Genomic DNA, 22,066 nt, shown 5'->3' on the forward strand with positions numbered 1-22,066 from the left:
CCAACTCCCTTTTCAGAAAGTATCGGTGTAGCCAAAGCAAGGCTGTGAGCACTGGGGAGAGCGAGGCCGCCTCACCGTCAGCCTCGAGTGAGCCTCACGCTTCCTATTTCCACCCAGGCTGGTGTCTACTCACCCTCATCCACCCGCAGGAAGGGATGGGATTTTATTGATGAAGAGAATACTGATATTTACAAGGGCTTACACTGGGCCTAGTGCTTGCCAAGGATTTTCATGTGGCATTTCATTCAGTCCTGCCGAGGACTTTATGAGGGAGGCACCCTGTTTGACAGAGGGAAGGGGGCCTACGGGGGCCACAGCAGGGAATGTGAGAGACTAGAGTTCATTCTGCCTCTCTCTGGTTCCAAAGGCTGGGACTGTCACTTCCATACTCTCCCTAAGACACAATCATAGTTTATTGAGTACCTACTATCTGCTAGGGATAGAACAGTAAACAAAACAGGCAAAAATTCCTTACATTCTACGGGGGCTGACAAACCCAAACAAGGAAGAGGTGTGGTGCTTCAGAGAAAAGCAGCCGGGAAGCAGCCCGGGAGCGCTGGGGAGTAGCATTTAAAACGGGGTGGCCGGCCGGGCATGGTGGCTCATGCCTGTAATCCAAGCACTTTGCAGGCCAAGGCGGGAGGATCACCTGAGGTCGGGAGTTCAAGGCCAGCCTGACCAATAGGGTGAAACCCCGTCTTTAAAAAAAAAAAAAACAACAGGGTGGCCAGGGGAGGTGGAACTGGAGGGAAGTTTGAGAATAAGCCTGAGGTGGTGAGGAGGAGCCCTGGGAATACTGAAGGAAACAATCTGGGCTGTTCTGGAGGGGGCAGCAGGCACAAAGACCCAGGGCAGGAGTTCACCTGGCTTGTCTGAAGAACAGTGAGGAGGTAACAGGCATTTCCCCAAATGTGTTGAATGGGTTGGTAGATATTTGGCATCCAAAATGGCCCAAGGTCAAATAGTCTGGGACATGCTTAGTTCAGCCAAGGCAGACACGTAGTGTTACTCCAAGACTTCTCGGAGCCTTCAACATGCGGCTGTGCTTCGGGACCTGCAAGGCTAGGAGAAAAGAAAGGATGTAGCATTTTCCAAACGTATTGATCGCAGAGTTCATACTTCCCGGAGCATCTTGGGTGGGCAGTGAGTGCTGGGCAGGAAATAGGAATGCTGAGTAAAGCTTGGGAGATGGTTACAGAGCCTGCGCCAGAACAGGTGCTGAGCGGGGTTAGAGTCTGAGCCAGAGGCAAGCACAATCTAAGAATGACGGTGGGGAGACAGATGGCTCGGGAAGGTCCACCTGACAGGGAAGCTGGGAAACCCCAGGGGCTCCTCCCGCCCTGGACTTGACATGTTGGTCTCTGCTTCCACTTAAGAGTCAGAAGCGCTATCATGAAGATATCTTTGGTGCTGTATTTCCCTACGAGGTGAAGAAGGACAGGGCGGCGGTGCAGCCCAGTAGCCTGGAGATGTCTGCGCTCTGACGGCGCACAGAGGGGTCAAAGCTGCCAGCACAGAACGTAACCATGGAGCCACCTCTGCATTATCCGAGGTCGCAGGGCCTGGGGAGATGGAGGAAAGTGTTATGTCCAAGCCTCACATCCTATTTCCTCACCTCGTTCCCCATCAAGCCCTTTACTTGACCTGCCAAGTAGCACCCTGGATTGGTTGGAACCTTCTCTCTGGGGAAAAGGGACGCTGGGGCCTCCCTGGTCCCTTGGAGATGAAATCTTCAATGCCAGGCCTGGCAAGTGGGTAAAGATAGAACCTGCTGCTGAGTGCATCACTGCAAGTGACTACCAGGAGGTGCTGTTGTGCCACCGTGTATTTAACTGCCCTGTGTACAGTTATTTATGCCTCTGTATTTAAAAAACTAACACCCAGACTGTTCCCAGCGGCCACTTGGGCCTTCCCTGTATGATTCCTTGATGGAGATATTTATATGAATTACATTTTATTTGAATCACTCTGTATGTGTGTGTGGGTGTTGTGTAGGGAAAGCTCACCTCAGAGTGGGGGGCTGTGGCCTGCACAGACCCCCTCCCACAGAGGGACACCCCAGGCAGGCCACGGCTCCTCTGAAATGGCTGCCAGGTGGGAGGGCAGCAGAGGGAGCTTCGGGCTGGTCCAAAGACCTGTGGTCGGGCGGGGGTCGCGGGCCTGCCTCCCACTTACAGGATCTGACGCAGGGTGCGGTAAGGGTGGGATTCTTGCATGAGGCCAGCGCTGCAGGGAAGGCCTGGAGCTTCTTAGACACTTTTTCTTTGAGACGGAGGCTCGCTGTCACCCAGGCTGGAGTGCAATGGCACAATCTTGGCTCTGCAAGCAACCTCTGCCTCCTGGGTTCAAGTGATTCTTCTGCCTCAGCCTCCTGAGTAGCAGGGACTACAAGTATGTGCCGCTACACCTGACTAATTTTTGTATTTTTAGTAGAGACAGAGTTTCTTCATGTTAGGCTGGTCTCAAACTCCTAACCTTGTGATCTGCCTGCCTCAGCCTTCCAAAGTGCTGGGATTACAAGCGTGAGCCACCACACCTGGTTGGACACTGTCTTAGGAAGCGTTTTGCTCTGGGGCCACCTGTCTCATTCGACTTTGGCCAGTATGGGTGTGGTCTAGGAGGGACTGGGGTCCCTCCTGGGTTTAGGAGCCAGCCAGGGAAGACCTCTTAAGAGACTGAGTCCCATTTCCTTCTGTCAGAACCAAGGAAGGAGCTCAGAGGGGGCCGCTAGGGACCTGGCAACATGTGACTCCCATCTCAGGTCTGGCCTCTGCCTCCTGGGTGCCCTGTGCGACAGCCATGCATCTCAGCACCATGGCCAGGAGTCCACTCCCGGACTAGGGTGTCTCAGCTTTAATGTGCTCACCTGGGCGGGGGTCTTGTGAAAACGGAGACTGTGCAGGTCATTGGGGGGCGGGACGCCTCGTTTCCAGCAAGCTCCCGGGGCTGCAGGTGCCCTGCTCTGGGGATGAAGCTGGGGCCTGAGGAGCTGGATTCTGGCTGGGCCCAGCAGAAGGCGTTGGCATCACATGGACGCGGAGCTGGGCTGCCTGGCAGAGCTCAGTGGCTGGCAGAACCCCACACAGGGACACAGAGACACTTTTTGCATGCAAGCCCTAACACCTAATGCCCCTCCCTGCGGGGAGACCCACAGTGGAACACGCACCCAGACGAAGCTTCAGGTCGGCTTCTCCTGACCTCCCACTCCCAAGACACCTCCTCCCACTGGAACGCCAGCTCTGGCCCTGCAGTGGCCCTCACAGGCTCCGCCCCAGCCCCTCTCCCATCTCGGAGGCATTGGGTTGTTTCCTGGGGCTCCCCATTACCAACTCCCTGTTTCCGAGACTCCTGCCCAAAAGGCTTGAGCCCCAGCCTGCTTCTCCAACACCCTCGTGCAATTTGTGAGGGAGCCTCTGGGAGGAGGGGTGGAGGTCAGGACCCCCTGCCCAAAGGGAGCTTAGGCTCTCCCCTCCCCCTCCTCTCGGCAGGCTCCCCTGCCCAATTCCACAGACTTGGAAATGTCTCCAAATGAATGAAAGAAGCCATGGCCAACCCACATGAGTGTGCCAATAAGCATTTTCATTTATTTAAGGAAACCGGGAAAGAAGCCAATCCCCTGAAGAGAACATTCCGGTCAGTTGGTGGGGGCCAGTGGGATGCCATCAGGCTAGCCTTCCTGGAGGGGGTAAAGGGTTGGTGCAGGGTACAAGCTGAGAGTGAGGTTAAAGGTCAGAGAGGAGGGGCTGAGGAGGTCACCTCTCACCAGGAGTGGACAGCTGGAGGCTTGAGATTGGGGTGGTGCTGTGTGGGGGATGGGAGGGGACTGCACATAGGGCTTCACCTTCACTGCCCCTTCCCCCCACCCATCGTGCCCACCTCCTGGGATGCCAGGATTCGGGCAGCTGGAGCCCCAGGTGCTGCCCCAGCTGAGGAAGGCTGCCTTCTCTGTTCCTGGTGGCTGTAGCCAGAAGCAGGACCAGACAAGGACGTGGCCTCTGCATCATAGCCCAGGTCCCAGGCAGGGTTAGAAAGGGTAGGACTGGGCAGTGGGGATGATGAGAAGACCCAGACCCCAGACCCCACACCCCAGCCCCGGGCCCCAGGGCCAGGGAGCTGCCTATGTCTGCACGTGAGTCAGCTGGATGTCACCCCCCACTTCCAGTCTGTTGATGGCGGGCAGGTTCCCCAGGCGATGGTAGTATTCGAACAGGTGCTGGCCATCCACAGCCACTTTGAGGCAGTGACCTTCACACAAAATCCACACCTGTGTGGAGATCATGCCATTTGCACTGCCCTTGAGAAGTCTCCACCCTCAATGCCGCCTCCAGTCTCCATCCCTTCCCCCCTCCCTAAATGTTAGTAAGCCTCTCACCTGCACTCTGTCCCCACCGAGTGACCAGCTCTTCACTTAACAGGCTGTGCAGGCTCCTTCCCCTGTACTGTTCCCTGGCCTAGAACACTGATCCCACCCCATCAGGGACGGGAGCACTGGCTGTGCTGTCTATCCCTCAGACCCAGCACACAGGAGGGCTTGATGCCTGGGCTCCTGCAGCATCAGCCTCCTAACTTGTCTTTTCCACCCCAATGCCTCCTCCATGAGGCAGTCAGGTACAAATGTTAAAACCTCCTGCCCTCGGCAATAGCTAACACTCCTACCGCAAGCACCATGTGCCAGGCACTGTCCTAAGCACATTACAGATACTGTCTCACTCCTTTCTTACAATTCTAGGAGACTCATATTATTATTAGCTCCATTTTGCAGATGAGGAAACTGAAGCACAGAGTAGTTAAGTCACTTGCCCAAGGTCACACAGCTATCTACAAATCAGAGTGTTGCTCCTGGCTTAGAACACTCCTGCGGCTTTTCACTGTGTTAAAATCCAAGCTCCTTTCCATGGCTGCAGAGCCTTATGTCAGTCATCTCCCACTCTGACTGCAGAGTATAATCACTTAAGCATGTTTTAAAAATATGAATGCTCTGGCCAACTGCCTCAGTGCCCGACAGGACGATGGACTTGGATGGGCACAGCCCTCCGGGAATGGTGGTGATGAAAGGCATCAGCTGTCGGAAGGAGGGGGACAGGTCAGCCAGTGGCGGCCAGCACAGCCACCATGCGGAAGGAGAATATTGTACCAGTGTCCATGAACTTGGGCTGTCAGCTGAGAAGCCCATGATATCTTTACTTGGTTCAGGAAAAGACAAATTTTACTGATGTTTCCTTTGTAAGCCCTCTGGGTGATTTGAATGTGTAGTCAGGGCGGTGCACGCCTGCCTGCTGTTCTTGGACAGGCCACACCTGCGCCTCTGCACGAGGGCCCTAGCTGCCCCTCCCAGCCTCGCTGCCTCATTGCTCTGTTATGCTTTCTGCGTGGCACTGTTGTTATCTGTGATAATCTGTTCATCTTTAGTTTCCTTGTTCTTTCCCCACCTAAATTGTAAACTTCCTGCAGGCAGGACCTGAGGGATCTGTGGGGATCACTCCCGTGTGAGGCCCCTAGGAAATGGGCCTTGCCATATGGTGAGCTTGGGCCCAGACACAGATCCCCGGTTGGGGTAGTTGAGCTGAGGGAAAGCAGGAATCAAGAGAGGGACTATGTTATTCAAAATAATTAACAGACATTACTTTATGGATATGAGGACTTGGGAGGCATTGTGTCCACTTTCGGCTCCTTATGGTTTATTGTCTCATTGTGTTCATTTTGGACCCTTGTTACATTCGCTGTAAAATATTAACTTAAGTGTATACTGGGCGTAACTTACTTACCGTAACTTACTGGGTGTAACTTACTTACCTTGACTTATTGGGCGTAACCTACTTACTGGACATAACTTACTTACTGGGTATAACTTACTTACTGGGCGTAACTTACTTAGTGGGCTTAACTTGCCTACCTTGTGACTTGACTTAAGTATTTTGATATGATGTAAACAACATTAAGCAGAAAACTATATAATGGAACCTATTGCAAAAAAAAATTGCTGCATGGGCATAGTGCATGTGGCCCTCCAGACCTCGCTCTTTTCTCCTTTTTTCTGGCGCACGCTCTCTTCCAGATTTGGGACCCTCGCTGGACGAGATTCCTGGGCTCGTGTTCAGTTCACAACAAGGACCCTGTCTGTCTGCTCATGACTGCGCCCTCGGCATGTGGTGGGCTTCAGGCAAAAAGCGGGCCACAATAAAATAGCTGTTGAATGAATAAGTGAAGGAATGAGTAACAGCTCCTGCTTGGTTCTGATATGACATGTGCTGCCTGTGACCACCAGCAAGTAACCTGCACTTGTGAGTTTGTTTCCTCATCTGTAAAAAGCAGATCCCAACACTTCCTTCATGCGGGACAGTTAAAAAAAATAATAATAATTTGTTGGCCATCTTCTCTTCTTCTGGGCCCTCATCATGAGGCATCAGTTCCCACCCTGTTCAAGGTCTCCCTGACCTCTTTCACCCCCTCCCCTTGTGCACCCAGAGGAGCCTCTCCAAGCTCCAGACTGCAGTGACTTACCGAGAAGCTCTGGCCTCGGGTGAAGGGCATTTTTCGGGGCAGACTCCGCTCCTCAGACCCCCAAGAGTTGTTGATCTGGGTGTTGCGGACCACAGCGTTCTCATCAAAACGGGGATTCAGGTGGAAGGCAATGTGGCTCCCAGAGCACAGGTTGATGTGGAACCTGGGGGGGACAGCCTACCTGGACCTTTGTCCCCTGGGTTCTGGGCCCCATTTCCTCCCCATTATCCACAGCCTGCTTGAAGCCAGGGGAACGGCCGGAATGACCTGGAAGGACTCTCTTCCCAGAGGCCACTGGAGCCCTTGGCTTACCCTTTAGCACTGGGCAGGACAGTGCCGGACAGGATGATGGACTTGGATGGGTACAACCCTCCTGGGATGGTGGCAATGAAAGGCATCGGCTGTCGGAAGGAGGGGGACAGGTCAGCCAGTGGCAGCCAGCACAACTGTCACGCGGAAGGGGAATATTGTACCAGTGTCCATGAATTTGGGCTGTCAGCTGAGAAGCCCAGGAAATCTTTACTTGGTTCAGGAAAAGCCAAAGGAAAACTTTCCAGTACTCCTTAAATTAATGGACTTAATTCAGTGTCATCAAAGCAACTTTGGCGAAACACACAAAGGCCAAAGGATGAAAGGGGTGAAAGGGAGGGCTGTGCAACGTGCTCGCGTTGACTTGACAGTTGAAAGTTGGAAGCTCCTCTCCACCATCTCCTAATTTGCTGGGATGCGCTAAAGAACCTCAGCTTACCAAAGGATAGCTTATAATTTTGCAAGGCCAGCGGGTCCTCCCGCAGCTGCCCTCCACCCCCAGCCTACCCACCACAAACAGAAGCCCCACCCTCCCTGAGAAACCACTTACATAGGCTGGGTGCGGATACATCATAGGTGGGATGGCAGGATTCTGTTGAAGAGACCAGGAAATTCAATGGGAGAGCGCATGTGTGCACAGCACTCCCCAACGCCACCATACATTCTGGAGGGGGCTCCACTGTGAGACTGAACCCATGAGGCTTTGGCCCTTGGACCCTCCCATCTACCTCCCTTTTCGTGTTAGCTGTCCTGGAACTTCCTGCCATGTTCCCGGACCCCACCATGGTCACCTGCAACGGGCAGCCCCACTAATGATAAGCCCCTGCCTGATTTGCACAAGAAAGAGAAAAGCTTAAGCCTGTGGTCAGTAGTGATGTCTGGGTGACCCAGGATTCAGGGCTAGGAACTTCACATCGGGGTGCTGGGGCCTCTGCATTCCCCACTGGGTGACAAAAGGGCCAGTTTCCATCCCAATCTCTAGGGTACCTGCCTCGTCCGCCACTGGATAAATCCTGCTTCTTCCAGAACCTCTGCTGTCCTAAGGACAGCTTTAGCCACATGTCACAAGAGCCAAGGACTCAGCCCCAGATGTCCCCATCCTCCTTGCTAACCCCTTTCTTCCCAACTCTAGGGCTCTGGGGAATTTAGCTCTTGGTGCAGGAGGACACTGGGAAGCTATGAACTGACCAGAACTTGTAGACTTACAGAGAACATCTGTCCAGGGACGCTCTGCACCGTGTGGATGACCGTTTGGGTCTGGAAGAAAGAAACCAGGTCTCACCCAGGCTCTCCCATGTGAAGACCACCAGCTCCCACCAGAGGGCGCCACACGGCAGGCACCTCCGGGGGTGGTAACCAGCCCAGTGGCCCCACAGACCCCACAAAGGGTGGGTCCAGATGCTTCTTCTCTTAAGGGATGAGGGAGGGGCAAAGGTTAGAACCCTGGAGAAGACAGATGGGGATGCTGGGGGCTCTGGTCCATCTTTCCTCTCAGGGAAACGTCTCTCAGTCTAGCCTCCCTTTGTAGGTGGGAGAAGTGAATGTGGGGCCACCGTCTTAGTGGCTGCCCATGGCGTGGCAGCTTATGTTCTTTCATCAGGCCCAGCCAATCACATCCACCCCCCAACCTCGCCAAGTCAGGCAAACGGTCAAGGGCCTGGCCTCTGCGCTCCCCACTCCTCCTGATGGGAGAGGCCCAATGCCTGGTCCTGCCTCCTCCCTGACACCCCAAGAAGAGCCAAAATGAAGAGGATCAAAAAAGAAAGCAAGAGACTTACAATGGGAGCCGGGTTGGCAGGACGCACACCAGGAGGCTGCAGGGGAGAGGAGGTCAGAACAGTGGTTATCGCTGGCACCACAGAACAGGGAGAGATGCTGGCAGAACTCCAGGGAGGCTCTTGTGCTCAGAAATGCCTCCCCAGACACACTCAACCCCCTCTCGCTCCCAAGCAAGCCTTCCTGAGCCCGTGGCACCCAGATATTTACCCCAGGTGCACAGGGGTTCGGGGTTGGGGGATAGGGTACTCCATTGGTTCCTCTTGAGAGAAGGAGGATGGATTTGATAGAGACATCGTTGCCTTCTGTGGCTCCCAGAGCCAAGAGTATTTACATCCAGTGTCATATTTCACCCGTAAGGGGAGAAGTGGTATTTGTTGAGGGCCAAGTCCTGGGCTTCAGTGCTTTCCAATGAGGGAAGCAGCCTCAGCTCCCGTGTCACTGGTAAGTCAATAAGGCTCAGAAAGATTAAGCCACTTGTCCAAGCTCTCCCTAGTAAAAGGGATCAAATCCAAAATGGCAGCCAGTTCTGTCTGACTGTATCCACCACACCTTCCATCCTCCCCAGGGCCAGGGCCAAAGTTGGGCTGCCCTACAAACGTTCCTTGGGGCTCCACCAGTCCTGAAGTCAGCGTGGCAGGAGACAGGTACACTGTCTGTACCGTGATGGGCCATAAAAGGGCTGCGGAGACAAGCACCCCTCCCCCCAGTCCCCACTGCTTGAGTGGCAGAGGAAGGGCTGCCTGCTCCTGTCCTGGGTCCTGCCTCACCCAGTAGACTGTTCTTGCCTGGCTGTGTGAACCACATTCCACATTCATTCCTTCATTGATACCCTGCTGAGTGCCAGGCACTGTGCAAATGAACAAGCCACACTCCCAGCCCTCCGGGGCCTCGTGGGTACAGGGAGATGGGGGTGGAGTGACAGGGACAGACACGCACACACAGTTACAGTGGGGTGCTGTGAACTGGCATGGCACAGATATGTACAGAGTCCATGCGGACACGGGGGCAGGGTCCAACAACAGTCTGGCAAGGGAGGACTCCCAGGAGAGACACTTAGGCAGAGCAGGGAAGAGCACTTAGGCGTGTGCTGGGGGCAGGCTAGGGGAGGGTGCTTCTGGGACCAGGGACCGCATGTGCAAAAGCATGGTGGCCCCAGGAGAGCCTCGAGTGAGGCTCGGAGGCTGTGTGAGCTTCGTAGGTTGGGGGTGAGGCAGGGAGGTGGATTGGGGACAGACTGGGGAGGAATCCGTATACTCTGCTGGGGAATTTGGGCTTTATTTAGAAGGGCTTGGGGCTTTTAAGATTTTTAAGCAGGGAGACAGTGTGACCAGATTTGCTTGTAAGAAGGTCACTGTGGCAGTGGTTGGGTGTGGGGAACTGGACCACTGTTGTCATGGTGAGGAATCTCAGAGGCCTGGGCCACATTGGTGGCTTCGGGAGGGAGACATGTTGGTACCTTGGAGAGATATAAAGAAGGGGGAGTGAAGAACCCAGGGAGAGCGACTCCTAGGTCCCCGGCTCTGGTCACCTGGCGGACAGGGAACTCTTGGGTGGGCAAGATGGGGCCTGTAGTCCCTGGGTGGCCTGCTGGCTGAAGCCAGACTCTCGGACCCCCGGTCCTTCCTGCTGTCTGCTCAGTCACCCAGGGCCTCTGTGTTGAACTCACTTTTGGTCTGCGCCCCTTGGGCCTGGGTGGGAAACGGACAGGCTGGGAGAATTGCACCATGGAGAAGGCAGGCTGAACGGGGACTGTGCGGGTGTTCTGTTAAAACAAAAGGCACCGGGCGGTGAGGAGAAGCATTAATGGAGCCAAGGAGAAGCTGAGAGGCAGAGGCAGGGTCAAGAGGGAGAGACCAGGCAGGGAGGGGGATGCGGCAAGCGGGTGAGCGCCACACAGAGGTGGGAGGGGCAAGGGCCAGGTTCCAGGGAGCAGCACAGGGGGTCGTCTCCCTCTGTCTCTATTCCTACTTCCACCCTCAGGGGAGAGAGGGAAGGAGGGAAGAGGCTCAAAGGGCGAGGAGCCCAGATGTGCTGAGGGCCTACTGTGGGCTTCTCTCATCTCAGGGGACTCCCTTGAATGCCAAAAGGGTAACAGCGGCTCCCATCCAGCTGCCTGCGGGAACGTGGGCTCAGCATCCCCTAATCTTCCCATTTTCACCTGGTATTAGTATCTCCTGACCTTTAGTTTCATTTATTTTATTATTCAAACAAAAATATTTTAGAGACGGGGTCTTGCTATATTGCCCAGGCAGAACTCGAATTCCTAGGCTCAAGCAATTCTGCCACCTCAGCCTCCTGGAGTGGCCGGGATTACAGACCTCCACCACCATACCTGGCTCTCCTGAACTTGTTGGCAACATATTCAAAGTTTTTAAAACACAGAGGTCAAAGAGACCCTAGACATCTGTCTCCTCATTGAACCACCCATGGAGGGCAAGCAGTGACTATCTCATCTACAGATGAGGAAACTGAGGCTGGGGGAGGGGAAGTCGCTTGTCTAAGATCCCTTAGACAATGAACCGCAGAGCTGGGAATCTGAACTGGATTCAGTTTGGTTCCTGAGCCTGGGCTCTTTCTGGAACAATATGACCTCCTAACCGGGGTGGAAATCAAGGGGTGTGGAGAAAGGGGCAGCTGAGGAGTCTGGGAGACCAAGGCAGATGTTCCGGACAGAGACGGTGACACAGAAGGAGGGGCAGAGTGACAGAGGAGAAGGGGCAGGCAGACACTGGGACAGGGCACCAGAGGTTGTCCCCAGAGTCACCTGGGTAGGAGATTGGCTGGTGGCCTTGGGTCCCCCAGCAGGGCCTGGGCACAGTTACCCTGGGCCCTGCACCGCAGCCCCTGGGACTGGAGCCAGGTGGACAATCTGACCTGGAAGCTGATGGAGGACAGCTGCACAGAGCCATTGACGCAGAGGGTGTCCACGCGGTGGAAGGGCACGCGGTGGAAGTACTGCACGAAGAGGTTGCCGTTCACCATCACCTGCCACAGAAGAGCATGTGTCCTGGGGGAGGCAGCCCAGTCCAGCACAGGGACCACTTTAAGCTCCTGGACCCCTCCTTCTAGAGAATGAAGACCTGAGTCAGGTCTGCAGTGTGGGGCTGGCTGGTTACAGGAATGTGCGTGTGATCTGAAGAGCATCAACCCCAGTCTCCACTTGCTCTAGTTGTTGGCTGTTAGTTCTCATGGCTGTTTATTGCAGGAGGCTTGTCTTTCTAATCTTAGCTCACCTGGGGTTTTATTTATTTATTTTTCCCTTCAACTTATTATTTTTTTTTTGAGATGGAGTGCCATTTTGTCACCCAGGCTGGAGTGCAGTGGTTCAAACAATTCTCCTGCCTCAGCCTCCCAAGTAGCTGGGATTACAGGTGTCCACCACCATGCCCAGCTAATTTTTGTATTTTTAGTAGAGATGGGGTTTCACTATATTGGTCAGGCTGGTATTGAACTCCTGACCTCAAGCGATCGGCCTCCCAAAGTGCTGGGATTACAGGCATGAGCTGCTGCGCCCAGCCTCTTCAACTTTTAAGTTCCAGGGTGCATGTGTAGGATGTGCAGGTTTGTTAACTAGGTAAACGTGTGCCATGGCGGTCTGCTGCACAGATGAACCCATCACCTTGGTATCAAGCCCAGCATCTGTTAGCTATTCTTCCTGATGCTCTCCCTCCCCCACCAGGCCTCAGTGTGTGTTGTTTCCCCCCTTGTGTCCATGTGTTCTCATCATCAGCTCCTACTTGGTGTTTGGTTTTCTGTTCCTGCGTTAGTTTGTTGAGGATAATAGCTTCCGGTTCCATCCATGTTCCTGCAAAGGACATGATCTCGTTCCTTTTTATGGCTGCAGGGGTACTATGTAAATAGGCATAAAATGCTCACGGGGAGCAGAGGAGAGGCACCTCCGGTTGCATACTAAGTGGATGGGAACATCCTTATCTCAGATAAGCTTACTCGGACTGACCTAACCGCCTGCTTCTTGAGCCCAGAGAGCTACTCTGCCTGCAAAGATAATCTGTAATGTGCTTACATAATTAGACTCCTAATAGACCCTGGATAAATGTTGGAACAATGTCACTGAAAAATAAATATTATCAGGGACCTGGAGAGGAGGAATGGCGATAGCAGAGGAGTGGAATGAACTTGGAACTCAAAGACACACAACACCAAACAGCCACGTGATGCCTCCTCTAGTTCTTATTTTCAGAGTAAAAGCAGCAGCAGGCACACCTGTAGATTCAGGTGAAAGTGCATAAGGAGACTACGCAGCCATGGGAAACACTCTTACAAGGAAATGGTGGTGTTATCTGTATTCTCAATGTCAGTTAAGGGAATTCTATAGAGGCCATTCACCAGATACGGCTGGAGTCCAGGGTGAGAGGTGGGGAGGAGACCCCTGCTCACCTTGAAATCCGAGCTCTGCACCAGGAAACAGAGGTGAAAGGGCATCCCCTTCTGGAAGGGCAGCTCCCTCTTCCTCTCCTCGGGCCCCCAGCTTCCATTCAGCTTCGTGTTGCACACCACGTACCCTCCCTCTTCAAACCGAGGGTTGAAGTGGAAGGCGATGTCATTTCCACTGAAGCCGGTCTGAAAGTCCACAGAAAACCTAGGCCCAGGAAGGCAAACGGTCTTCTGTAGCATGGTTTATTGCCAGTGATGGGCACAGGAGGGCCTCGGCGCCTCTGCCTGGTGTTTGTCTGGAATCTTGAGCACAACCTGCATGCCGGAGACTGCTTGGCTGGCATCCTTTTTGTTCCTCTAATTTGGAACTAGTATATTTTTGTCAATTTTTGCATTTTGCCTTTACGGCATAATTTTTTTTTTTCTTTGAGAGAGCAGTGAGTCCAGAGGCTCTATGGTGGGCCCTGCAGGCAGCCACCCAGGGTCCCCACCAAACCAGCAGAGACTGCACACCTCTGTGCCACCCGGTCAGGTTGCGTCGGTGGGGTCAGCCAGGTCTGCGTGAGGGTCGGGGCCCTCCCAGCCTCTGAGAAGATGTGTGAGCTCCTCTCTGCTCTCAGACAGCCCACTTTGGGAGGAGGAGGGGTGGGAAACAGCCCTGGTACAATGTTGGTATTTTGAATTGACTTAGCATTTTCCAGAAAAGGCCTTGAAACCGAACGAGACCAAATTACCTTTAATGGCAATTTTGGATGTTTTCATGTCAGCAGCAGGAGAGCTTCAGAGTGGATGAGAGCAGTTATGCGAAATGAAGGAAGTTTTGTTTTTGCAACTCATAGTCGCAGTGTGCAAGGTTCAACCCAGAACATAATCATCCGCCTCTGACCCTCCCACTCTGTCCTTAGACTGTTGGCTCCCAGGGCCCCATTTGTGCTGGAGTCCAGGTGAATGGTAGCCCTGGATGCAGGTGGTGCCTGCCGGGTGGTGCCCTGCAGCGTGGGTTAGGGATGCACTGGGCCTCCCTGAGCCAGGCATGTGAGCTTGGATGTTGTTGGAACTCACCCAAGCTCACAGGCGCAATGGTTTACTAAGGACGAGGCTGGAGAGAAACATGTCCATCCACATACACACCTGGTGCTGCTGGAGTTGAGGATGGTCCCACTGACAGTGATCTGAAGTCCATCCTGGAGACTCCCTTCGATTGTCCCAGAAAAGGGGACGGGCTGCAGGGAGAAGGTGTGGGACTGTCAGTCAGGTGTCTGGCCTGGCGCCTGCTCCCCTCCAGCACTAGTCAGGGACTGGCCTGGGTGTGACAGACCATGTGAGAGGCTGGGGTTTGGCTGTGACCAGGACAGATGGAGTCTTGGCCCACGGGTCTTAGGGTCCCGTGTGGAGCAGACGCAACTCCAATTAGTTACTCAGACAGTCTAAGCTTGTGATAAGGAGACGCCTGGCCCTGAGAGGAGCCATTAGAGAAGATAATGTCTTCTCTAATATCTCTTTAGGTCCATTTCCTACACTCAGGTCAATTTCCTGCCTCTCAGGCAGCTGAGCTCGCGGGAGAGTCTGAGAGGCAGTGGAAGCCGAGTCAGGAACACACCTGGTGGGAGGCCTTTCTTCCAGTCAGGGAAGCAGCATGCAGAGGCCCTGGGCTGGTAAGGAACTAGGTAGCAATGGGGGCTGCTGGACCCCATGCCAAGCTCCCAGCAAAGGCCCTGGGACCCTGGCTGGGGACTCAGGAGGCCCAAGGGACCAAAAGGACACATCAAGAGTCTGGAGGGTCCACCAACCCCAAGAGGGTAAAGAAGGCATGCCCTCTCCCCACCACCACCATATAACAATGGCCGCCATGACCTTTGCCCTCCAGGCCACCTTCAGCAGAGCCTCTTCCCCATGCCCTCTGCAGCCATGGGGCAGCCCGTCCTCTACTTCTGCACCCGTGCTCCCCACTCCTTCCCTCGGGCCCTCAGCACCCCCAAAGCCCTCTCGTAGTTCCCCACCCATCCCAGGCCTCATGGGCAACCACTTAGTCAAATTCTCTCTTCCGCGCCTCTTTAAAGGAGTGATGGGTCATGGTGAGGTGTGCATTGTTAGAGTCAGGCCGACTCCAGGTCTGAATCCTGGCTCTGTTGTTCATGACTGAGTGGCCTTGGGAAGCCTGTTTCACCGCTCTGCCTCAGTTTCCTCATGTGTAAAAATAGGAAGCTGTTTCTCCTGCTATGTATAATGGGTGATTTCATGAGAAGCAGCTTGTGATGGAAGAGACTGGCACACAGGAACTGCTTCTCCACTGCTGCCCACCCCCCCACCCTTGGTCTCTCTGAGCAAAATTCACAAACTTGTACTTTCTGATTTTTTTTTTTTTTTTTTTGAGATGGAGTTTCACTCTTGTTACCCAGGCTGGAGTACAATGGCGCGATCTCGGCTCACTGCAACCTCCACCTCCTGGGTTCAGGCAATTCTCCTGCCTCAGCCTTCTGAGTAGCTGGGATTACAGGCATGCACCACCATGCCCAGCTAACTTTTTGTATTTTTAGTAGAGACAGGGTTTCACCATGGTGACCAAGATAGTCTTGATCTCCTGACCTCGTGATCCACCCGCCTCGGCCTCCCAAAGTGCTGGGATTCCAGGCTTGAGCCACCGCGCCCGGCACACTTTCTGATTTTCAAAGTTTACTTCTGGAATGCCTCATATCCAATTTGGTTCTATAACCAGCACTAAAGCACAGTTGTGTCTCCTAGCTGATTTTCAGGTTTTTCTCTCTTCAGGTGATCCACCTGCTTCGGTCTCCCAAAGTGCTGGGATTATAGGTGTGAGCCACCACGCCCAGCCTGTTTTTCAAGTTTTTAATGTCTTCTCTAATATCTCCTTTAGGTCAATTTCCTACACAAATTAAATGCCTAAAGGAGCCAGGCAGGTGATGTGTATGAGTGAGATGGCCAGGTAGGGAGTGTGGGGACTGTGGCAAAGTAGATGTCACACCCTCATCTAAAAAGGCAGCCTCTACTCAGCTCTAACCAGTGAGGACCATCTGGGCCCAGTACTGGCAGAGCTTCCACATTTTTAAGAGAAGACAGAAATCTGGAGTTTTTGTTTCTGTAAAACTTTCTAATTTCTTGGGGGGAAAAAATATGTCAAAAAGGATTATATGAAAGTTTCTGGCTGGGCACAGCGGCTCACATTTATAATCCCAGCATTCTGGGAGACTGAGGCAGAATAATCACTTGAGCCCAGGTAAGGCCAACCTGGGCAACATAGTGGGAACCCCATTTTTACAAAAAAATTTTAAAAAGTCAGGGGTGGTGGCACATACCTTTAACCCCAGTTACTTGGGAGGCCAAGGTGGGAGGATCACTTGAGCCTGGGAGGTGGAGGCTGCAGTGAGCCACGATCACACCACTGCATTCCAGCCTGAGCAACAGAGCGAGATCCTGTCTTGAAACCCCCAAATTCCTATATTATAGAGATACACAATGAAATATTTGCAATGGAATGATATCTTTGGATTTGCTTCCACATGTCTGAGGGTGGGAAGGGAAGCGAGTAAGGATATAGGACGGAGCAAGACAGGCAACAGTTGATCATTGCCTGAGCAGAGTGATAGGCGTGTGCTGTTGATGGTACAATTCTCTCTGCATGTATGAATTTCCCATAACAAGTTAAAAGAAACACGGTGCAGACCAAAGAGAAAATACGTACCAGCCAAGTTCAGCCTACTGGCCACTGCCTTCTGGTCTGTACTGTTGAGCTGTGTGACCACACAGCACCCTGGGAAACCCATCCTCATTCAGTGTGCATGCCTGGCACCGTGAAAGCTCCCAGAAACCTGGGATCTGATTCAGACAGACTCTGCTCCCCATGGATTTGAAGGGGGCATCCTTTGGTACCCCTCAGGTCAGCTCTGAACTTCCTACCAGTAAGTACTTTAGGGACCTCAAGCAAATCACAGCTTTGCTGTGTCTCTGAGTTCTCTTTTTTGTCCCTGTCTACACCAGCAGTGTGGCAGAAGGAGTGTCAGGATGATCCAGTTATGGACAAGCACGGCATAGGTCGGGAAGCCTGTGGTCCCTGAAATATGTCTGGGAAACATTCTTCCCCTTGCCTGTTTGTGGAAGCCTGCGATTCTCTCCAGAACCTGTCATACTATCATGAGTGATGATGTTTCAAATACACACCCTCCTGGGAAGCATGCGGCCTCCACTTCAGCATATTCACACCACAGTGTCTAGAACTGAAGGCAGAGCGTGATGGACCTGGGCTCGGAAGTGCACACAAGGCTTAGTTAAGGAATACAGGAGGGAGAAAGAGCAAGTACAGATCATGGGGGCGGGACAGGACAGGTTAATCTCTAAGGCAACAAGTTCCCCCAAAAAGTTCTGTGAGGTTTCAAAATGTCTTAAACAGTGCCCCTATATTCTGAAAAACAATATTTTATTTTTATTTATTTATTTATTTATGATTTTATTTTGAAACAGGTTCTCACTCTGCTGCCCAGGCTGGAATGCAGTGGTGTGATCACGGCTCACTGCAGCCTCCACCTCCCAGGCTCAAGTAATCCTCCCACCTCAGCCTCTGGAATAGCTGGGACCAAATAGGTACATATTCCACTAATTTTTAAATGTTTTTGTAAAGATGGGGTCTCTATGTGTTGCCCGGGCTAGTCTTGAACACCTGGGCTCAAGTGATCCTTCTGTCTGGGCCTGCCAAAGGGCCAGGATTTCAGGCATGAACCACCCTGCCCGGCCTGAAAAAGGGATTTAAAATGGAGTATCATCCTACAAACAAGACTATTCATTGCAGCATTATGACACAAAGGATTAGAAATCGAAGCACTAGGAAGAGTTTTCCTGTTAGTCCTCTATCAAGAAAAGGGTGAAATAAATTAGGGCATTTCCATATAATAGATTCTGTGTAGCCTTAAAAGGAAAGAAAAAGAGGAAGAGAGAACTCTGAGCACCGATATGGAATGATGCCATTTGTATAAAAAGTGGGTGGAGAAGGCTATGGTCTTGCATTTATTTATTTATATGTAAAATCTCTCTGGAAGGAGTTACAGAAACTTATAACACTGGGTATCAGTGGGCTATCCCAGAAACATCCACCTTTGAATCCCCGGAAACTGTGAATATGTTGTAGAAGAGACTTTGCAGGTGTGAATAAATTAATAATTTTGACATGGGGAGCTTGCCCTGCATATACAGGTGGTCCCAATGTAATCACAAAGGTCCTACAAAAGGCAGGCAGGAGGGTCAGAGTCAGAGGCAGGAGATGTGACAACAGAAGCAAGAAGCAGCTGGTTTGTTTTTTTTTTTTTTTTTTTTTTTGAGGCAAGATCTCACGCTGTCACCCAGCTGACGAAGTGCAGTGGCGTGATCTTAGCTCACTGCAGCCTCCACTTCCCCAGGCTCACTCGATCCTCCCACCTCAGCCTCCCAGTTGGCTGGGACTACAGGCATGCACTCCATGCCTGGCTAATTTTTGTCTATTTTTTATAGAAATGTGGTCTCACTTTGTGGCCCAGGCAGGTCTCAAACTCCTGGACTATACAGATCCTCCTCCTGCCTCAGCTTCCCAAAGCACTGGGATTACAGGCATGAGCCACTGCACCCAGCATCGTTAAAAGCTGCTGGTTTTAAAGATGGCTGGAGGGGCCATAAGCCAAGGCAGGCAGGTAGCTTCTAGAAGCTGCAAAAGGAAAAGAAACAGGTTCTCACCTGGAGCCTCTGGAAGGAAACAACGTTGCTGACATTGTTCTAACATCTGACCTCCAGAATCATTAAGAGAGCAAGTGTGTTGTTTTAAGATTGGTCAGCCAAGGCTGCTGTGGAATTTAGAGCTGTGTGTGCAGGAAACCCAGGAAAACAACTGGATCCGCTTTTGTTCCATACGGTGCAGGAGGATGGATTTTTGCATTGGATTTATGGTCCCAGGGGCCTGGGCTCGCCTCCCAGCTCTGTACACTGGCAAGTCTGATATTGACCAAGTGGCTTGACCGGCCTGTGCCCCAGTTCCCTCCCTCAATGGTAGGACAGTAACACCACCCGGCAGCATTCTGAGAGGATTGGGTGTGATGCCATGTGCTGAGCCCCTGGCTTGTGTCCAACTTGACGGTGCAGCTCTTTGCCTGGAACGAATGAATCCCTTTGCTGAGTCAGAACTTGCTCTCTGTTCCTGGTTGTGCCCAGAGACTGGGGACTTTCTCCCCTCTTTCTTTCTGGAAGTCTGGAAAGCAGAGCTGGGCCCTGTGGACCAGAATGTGGGGAGCCTTGTTCTGGACTGAGCATCACCAGTGGACACCCAGGCCTGGCCCCAACAATGGGGAGCTCGGCCTGACTGGCCGAGACTGACAGTAGGAGCCAGTTCATGGCTCTTAGCCAGAGTGCCCAGCTGCCTCAGAGGCTCCACGGTCCTGCTGGCCACCTTCCATGACACTTTGATTTTAGCCTCTGACCTCCAACACCGTGAGAACAAAGTGATGTTTGAAGGTTGGCCAGCTAAGGCTGCTGTGGCATTTGGATCCACGTGTCCATGAAGGCTCTGGGCGCGACAGGAACATTTATCCTCACAGGCGCCAGCCACTTTAACAGATGAGGAAACTGAAGCACAGACAAGTTTTGTAATTTGCCCAAAGCTACACAGCTGGTCAGCAACAGAGCTGGGATTTGAACCCCAGCACCCACGCTTTTAACTACCACTCAGGCTTCCTCTCATGAAGAGCTGAGAACATCCTTATTCCGGCTCTCCCAATACTTCCCTGGGCCACGCAGCAGGAGGTTCCAGCTTCCCCCCATCCTCAGAGGAGGCTGGGTTAGATGAGCCCAGACAGGAAGTGGGAGTGAGGTTTCCAAGCCAGGCCCTAACGACCCTCAGCCCTCCTCAGCAGGAGAGCAAACTGTGTGACATTCTCCTACTGTCTCTGTGTGGAGGAAGTGTGGCTTCAACTGCCAGAAGGGTCACCGAGTGAGGCTTAAGTGTCCCAGCCTAGGGGAGCCCTCGTGGGGTAGAGGAGAGCTCTGGACACCCATGGTGGCTGCACTGACCGTCTTTCTTATCTGGACTCCAGGCCCTGCTTTAACTCTCTGAAACTCTCTGATGCCCATAGGAGGATTCTCCTTCCGAATCCAAAGATTAGAAAGTAAAAACCAGTCACCAGCACAGTATGTTGGAACCTGGAAGAAGCTTTGGGTTCTCTGATAGAGAACCAGAGACAGGGTGACAAGCCCAAGACGGCACATGCCGACTCTAAGCCCCCAACGGTGGGCCTGTTCCAGCTTCCCCTGGCCCCTCTGTGCAGGTCCTACCTCAGGGGCCTCCACAGGGTGGCTGAGGGGTCGTTGGTGACAGCCAGGAGGAAACAGGCCACCTTTCCCTCCTCTTCCTCTCTGGAATCTAGACAGCAGAGCCGAGCTCTGCAGACCAGAACACAGGCAGCTTCATCCTGGACTCAATGTCACCAGAGGGCACCCAGGCCCCACCCTGGCCTCTGCTGAGGTGGTCCTGGCAGCTTCCCTGCCCTCAGCACCCTGCCTCTGCCCACCCTCTGCACCCCACCTCCGCCCAGGTGGGGTGAGATCCTGTGACAGGACCTGGCCCAGGACACAGTGACCCCTGAAGGCTCCTGGGCTCCTGGGGTTGCCACTCCCATCTAGGGGCATTTGGCAACTGGCCTCTGCCTCCCTGAACCTCAGATTTTCCATGTATGAAGGGGACTCATAAACCTCACAGGATTTCAGCAACGCACCTGCTGCCCTGTGACCCCACACTGCAGGGACAGTCCCTGCCCCCCTCACCTCTGAGGCTGCCCCTGCACAGATGCCCTGAACATGCCCATGCCTTGTTAACTCTGACTGACTCTTTAGAGCACAAACCCCTCCTCAGCAGGCCTTCCCTGCTGCCTCAGACTCCCAATAACATGAAACACTCTCAAAGCATCTGCAGTGTGCCAGGGTCACTGTTCACACACACTAGACACACCACCTCCTCAATCCAACTCTCAACCATGGGAGTGGGAGGGGCTCAAGTATTATTCCCACTTTACAGATGGGGAAATTGAGGCCCAGAGACCACCAGCTAGTAAACAGCCAGACCCAGGGAGGTCATCTGCAAAGTTAGCACCCTTAACTACCATGCGGGTTCTCGCTGTCCTGGAAGCACGCTCACTTCTTTATACAAACCGTCCCGCTCTACACCTCTTCCCCTGGGCATGCAGGACAGGACAGCACAGCTCTGTCCACACTGTCAAACCCATGCCTCGTGGGGTCGAGCATCACTCTGGGCACGAGCAAGCTCAGCATGGAGCAGGTGTGCCAGGATGACCCTGCTGACATTTTGGTCCTGCTTGTGTTCTCTTGGGATGCCCCAACCCCATCCCCGTCACCCAGGAGTTGCTTCCTCAGTGCCCCAGAGCTGTGTAGCCCTGGCTGAGGCAGCCCCATGCCCACGGGCCCAGAACTCACTGGGTTCAGGTAGGTAGTCGGGGCACCACTGAAGGCCATCTCTCCACCACCTCTGTGGCACTGCTGCCTTTCACACCCGCCAGGCAGTTCTCTGCAGAAGGAAGGGCTTAACAAAGAAATAGAAACCAAAGCAACTTGGCTGTTTTTCAATGGGGAGGAGCGGTCAGCAAGAGGAAGTGGGTCCAGAGAGGGAACGGTAGGGTGCTGGGTGGAGGATCGGGGTGACACTCACAGAGGGAAGTGAGCACTCTTAGCCCAGTGACCTTTCCCTCCTCCCTCTCCTGTGCTCCACCCCTGAACCCAAAGCATATTTGGTTCATACAGGTTTATGATATCCAATCACATTGACACAACAGTGAGTTGCCAGATGACACTGCCCGGAAGCATGTGGCTGTGTAGCCTGACCACGCTTGGTCACAGAATCCGGAAAATAATGGAGCTGGGTATTGCCTGTGCATGGGGTGCCGGAGGGGAAGGGAGCCTTCAACCCATTTTACATTCAGAGAAGCTGAGGCTCAGAGTCTGAGGGACATGGCCCAGGTCACACAGCTAATTCGCTGTGGCAGCCTGAGTTATATGAAGATTCTCAGACTCTTCAAAAACTATTTCTCCTCTTTAAATTTCT

The 22,066-nt window shown here is 53.1% G+C and overlaps 2 protein-coding genes across 6 annotated transcripts in view; one reads left to right on the forward strand and one right to left on the reverse strand.

Annotated features, from left to right (window-relative positions):
- The window catches only part of NOS2 (nitric oxide synthase 2), a 44,706-nt gene extending 42,740 nt beyond the window's left edge, over positions 1–1,966 (forward strand). For both annotated transcript variants that reach the window (XM_078373998.1, XM_054256185.2), the window contains one exon: positions 1,377–1,966. In XM_078373998.1, coding sequence (XP_078230124.1) covers positions 1,377–1,484 — 108 coding nt within the window. In that variant the 3' untranslated portion in view covers positions 1,485–1,966. The remainder of the gene's footprint in view (positions 1–1,376) is intronic.
- Positions 398–21,534, reverse strand: LGALS9 (galectin 9). Of its 4 annotated transcripts, none has more exons than XM_035300978.3 (11): positions 21,442–21,534; positions 14,116–14,207; positions 12,988–13,189; positions 11,464–11,574; positions 10,256–10,351; positions 8,589–8,624; positions 8,017–8,067; positions 7,361–7,402; positions 6,814–6,902; positions 6,502–6,664; positions 398–1,062 (listed from the first exon to the last, which is right to left on the reverse strand). In XM_035300978.3, the coding sequence occupies exons 1-11, from the start codon at positions 21,478–21,480 to the stop codon at positions 1,030–1,032; spliced, it is 954 nt and encodes a 317-aa protein (XP_035156869.1). In that variant the 5' UTR covers positions 21,481–21,534; the 3' UTR covers positions 398–1,029. The 4 variants fall into 4 exon arrangements, with proteins under 4 accessions (XP_035156869.1, XP_002748313.1, XP_002748314.1 ...); XM_002748267.6 differs by lacking the exon at positions 398–1,062 and adding an exon at positions 3,563–4,264; XM_078373999.1 differs by lacking the exon at positions 398–1,062 and adding an exon at positions 3,567–4,264 and having other exon boundaries at positions 6,502–6,576.
- Positions 21,535–22,066: the final 532 nt, after the last annotated feature.

Source organism: Callithrix jacchus, chromosome 5 (genome assembly GCF_049354715.1).
Source record: "Callithrix jacchus isolate 240 chromosome 5, calJac240_pri, whole genome shotgun sequence".
NCBI lineage: Eukaryota > Metazoa > Chordata > Mammalia > Primates > Cebidae > Callithrix > Callithrix jacchus.

What these genes read in the sequence shown, in the direction of transcription:
- LGALS9 (XM_002748267.6), bottom strand. Translation starts at nt 21,480, where the DNA reads ATGGCCTTCAGTGGTGCCCCGACTACCTACCTGAACCCA. An exon ending in CGACTACCTACCTGAACCCA is followed by an intron (nt 14,208 to 21,441) that starts GTGAGTTCTGGG and finishes TTCTCCCTGCAG; the next exon opens with CCCGTCCCCTTTTCTGGGAC. An exon ending in TGTATCCGCACCCAGCCTAT is followed by an intron (nt 6,903 to 7,360) that starts GTAAGTGGTTTC and finishes TCCTTCCGACAG; the next exon opens with CCGATGCCTTTCATTGCCAC.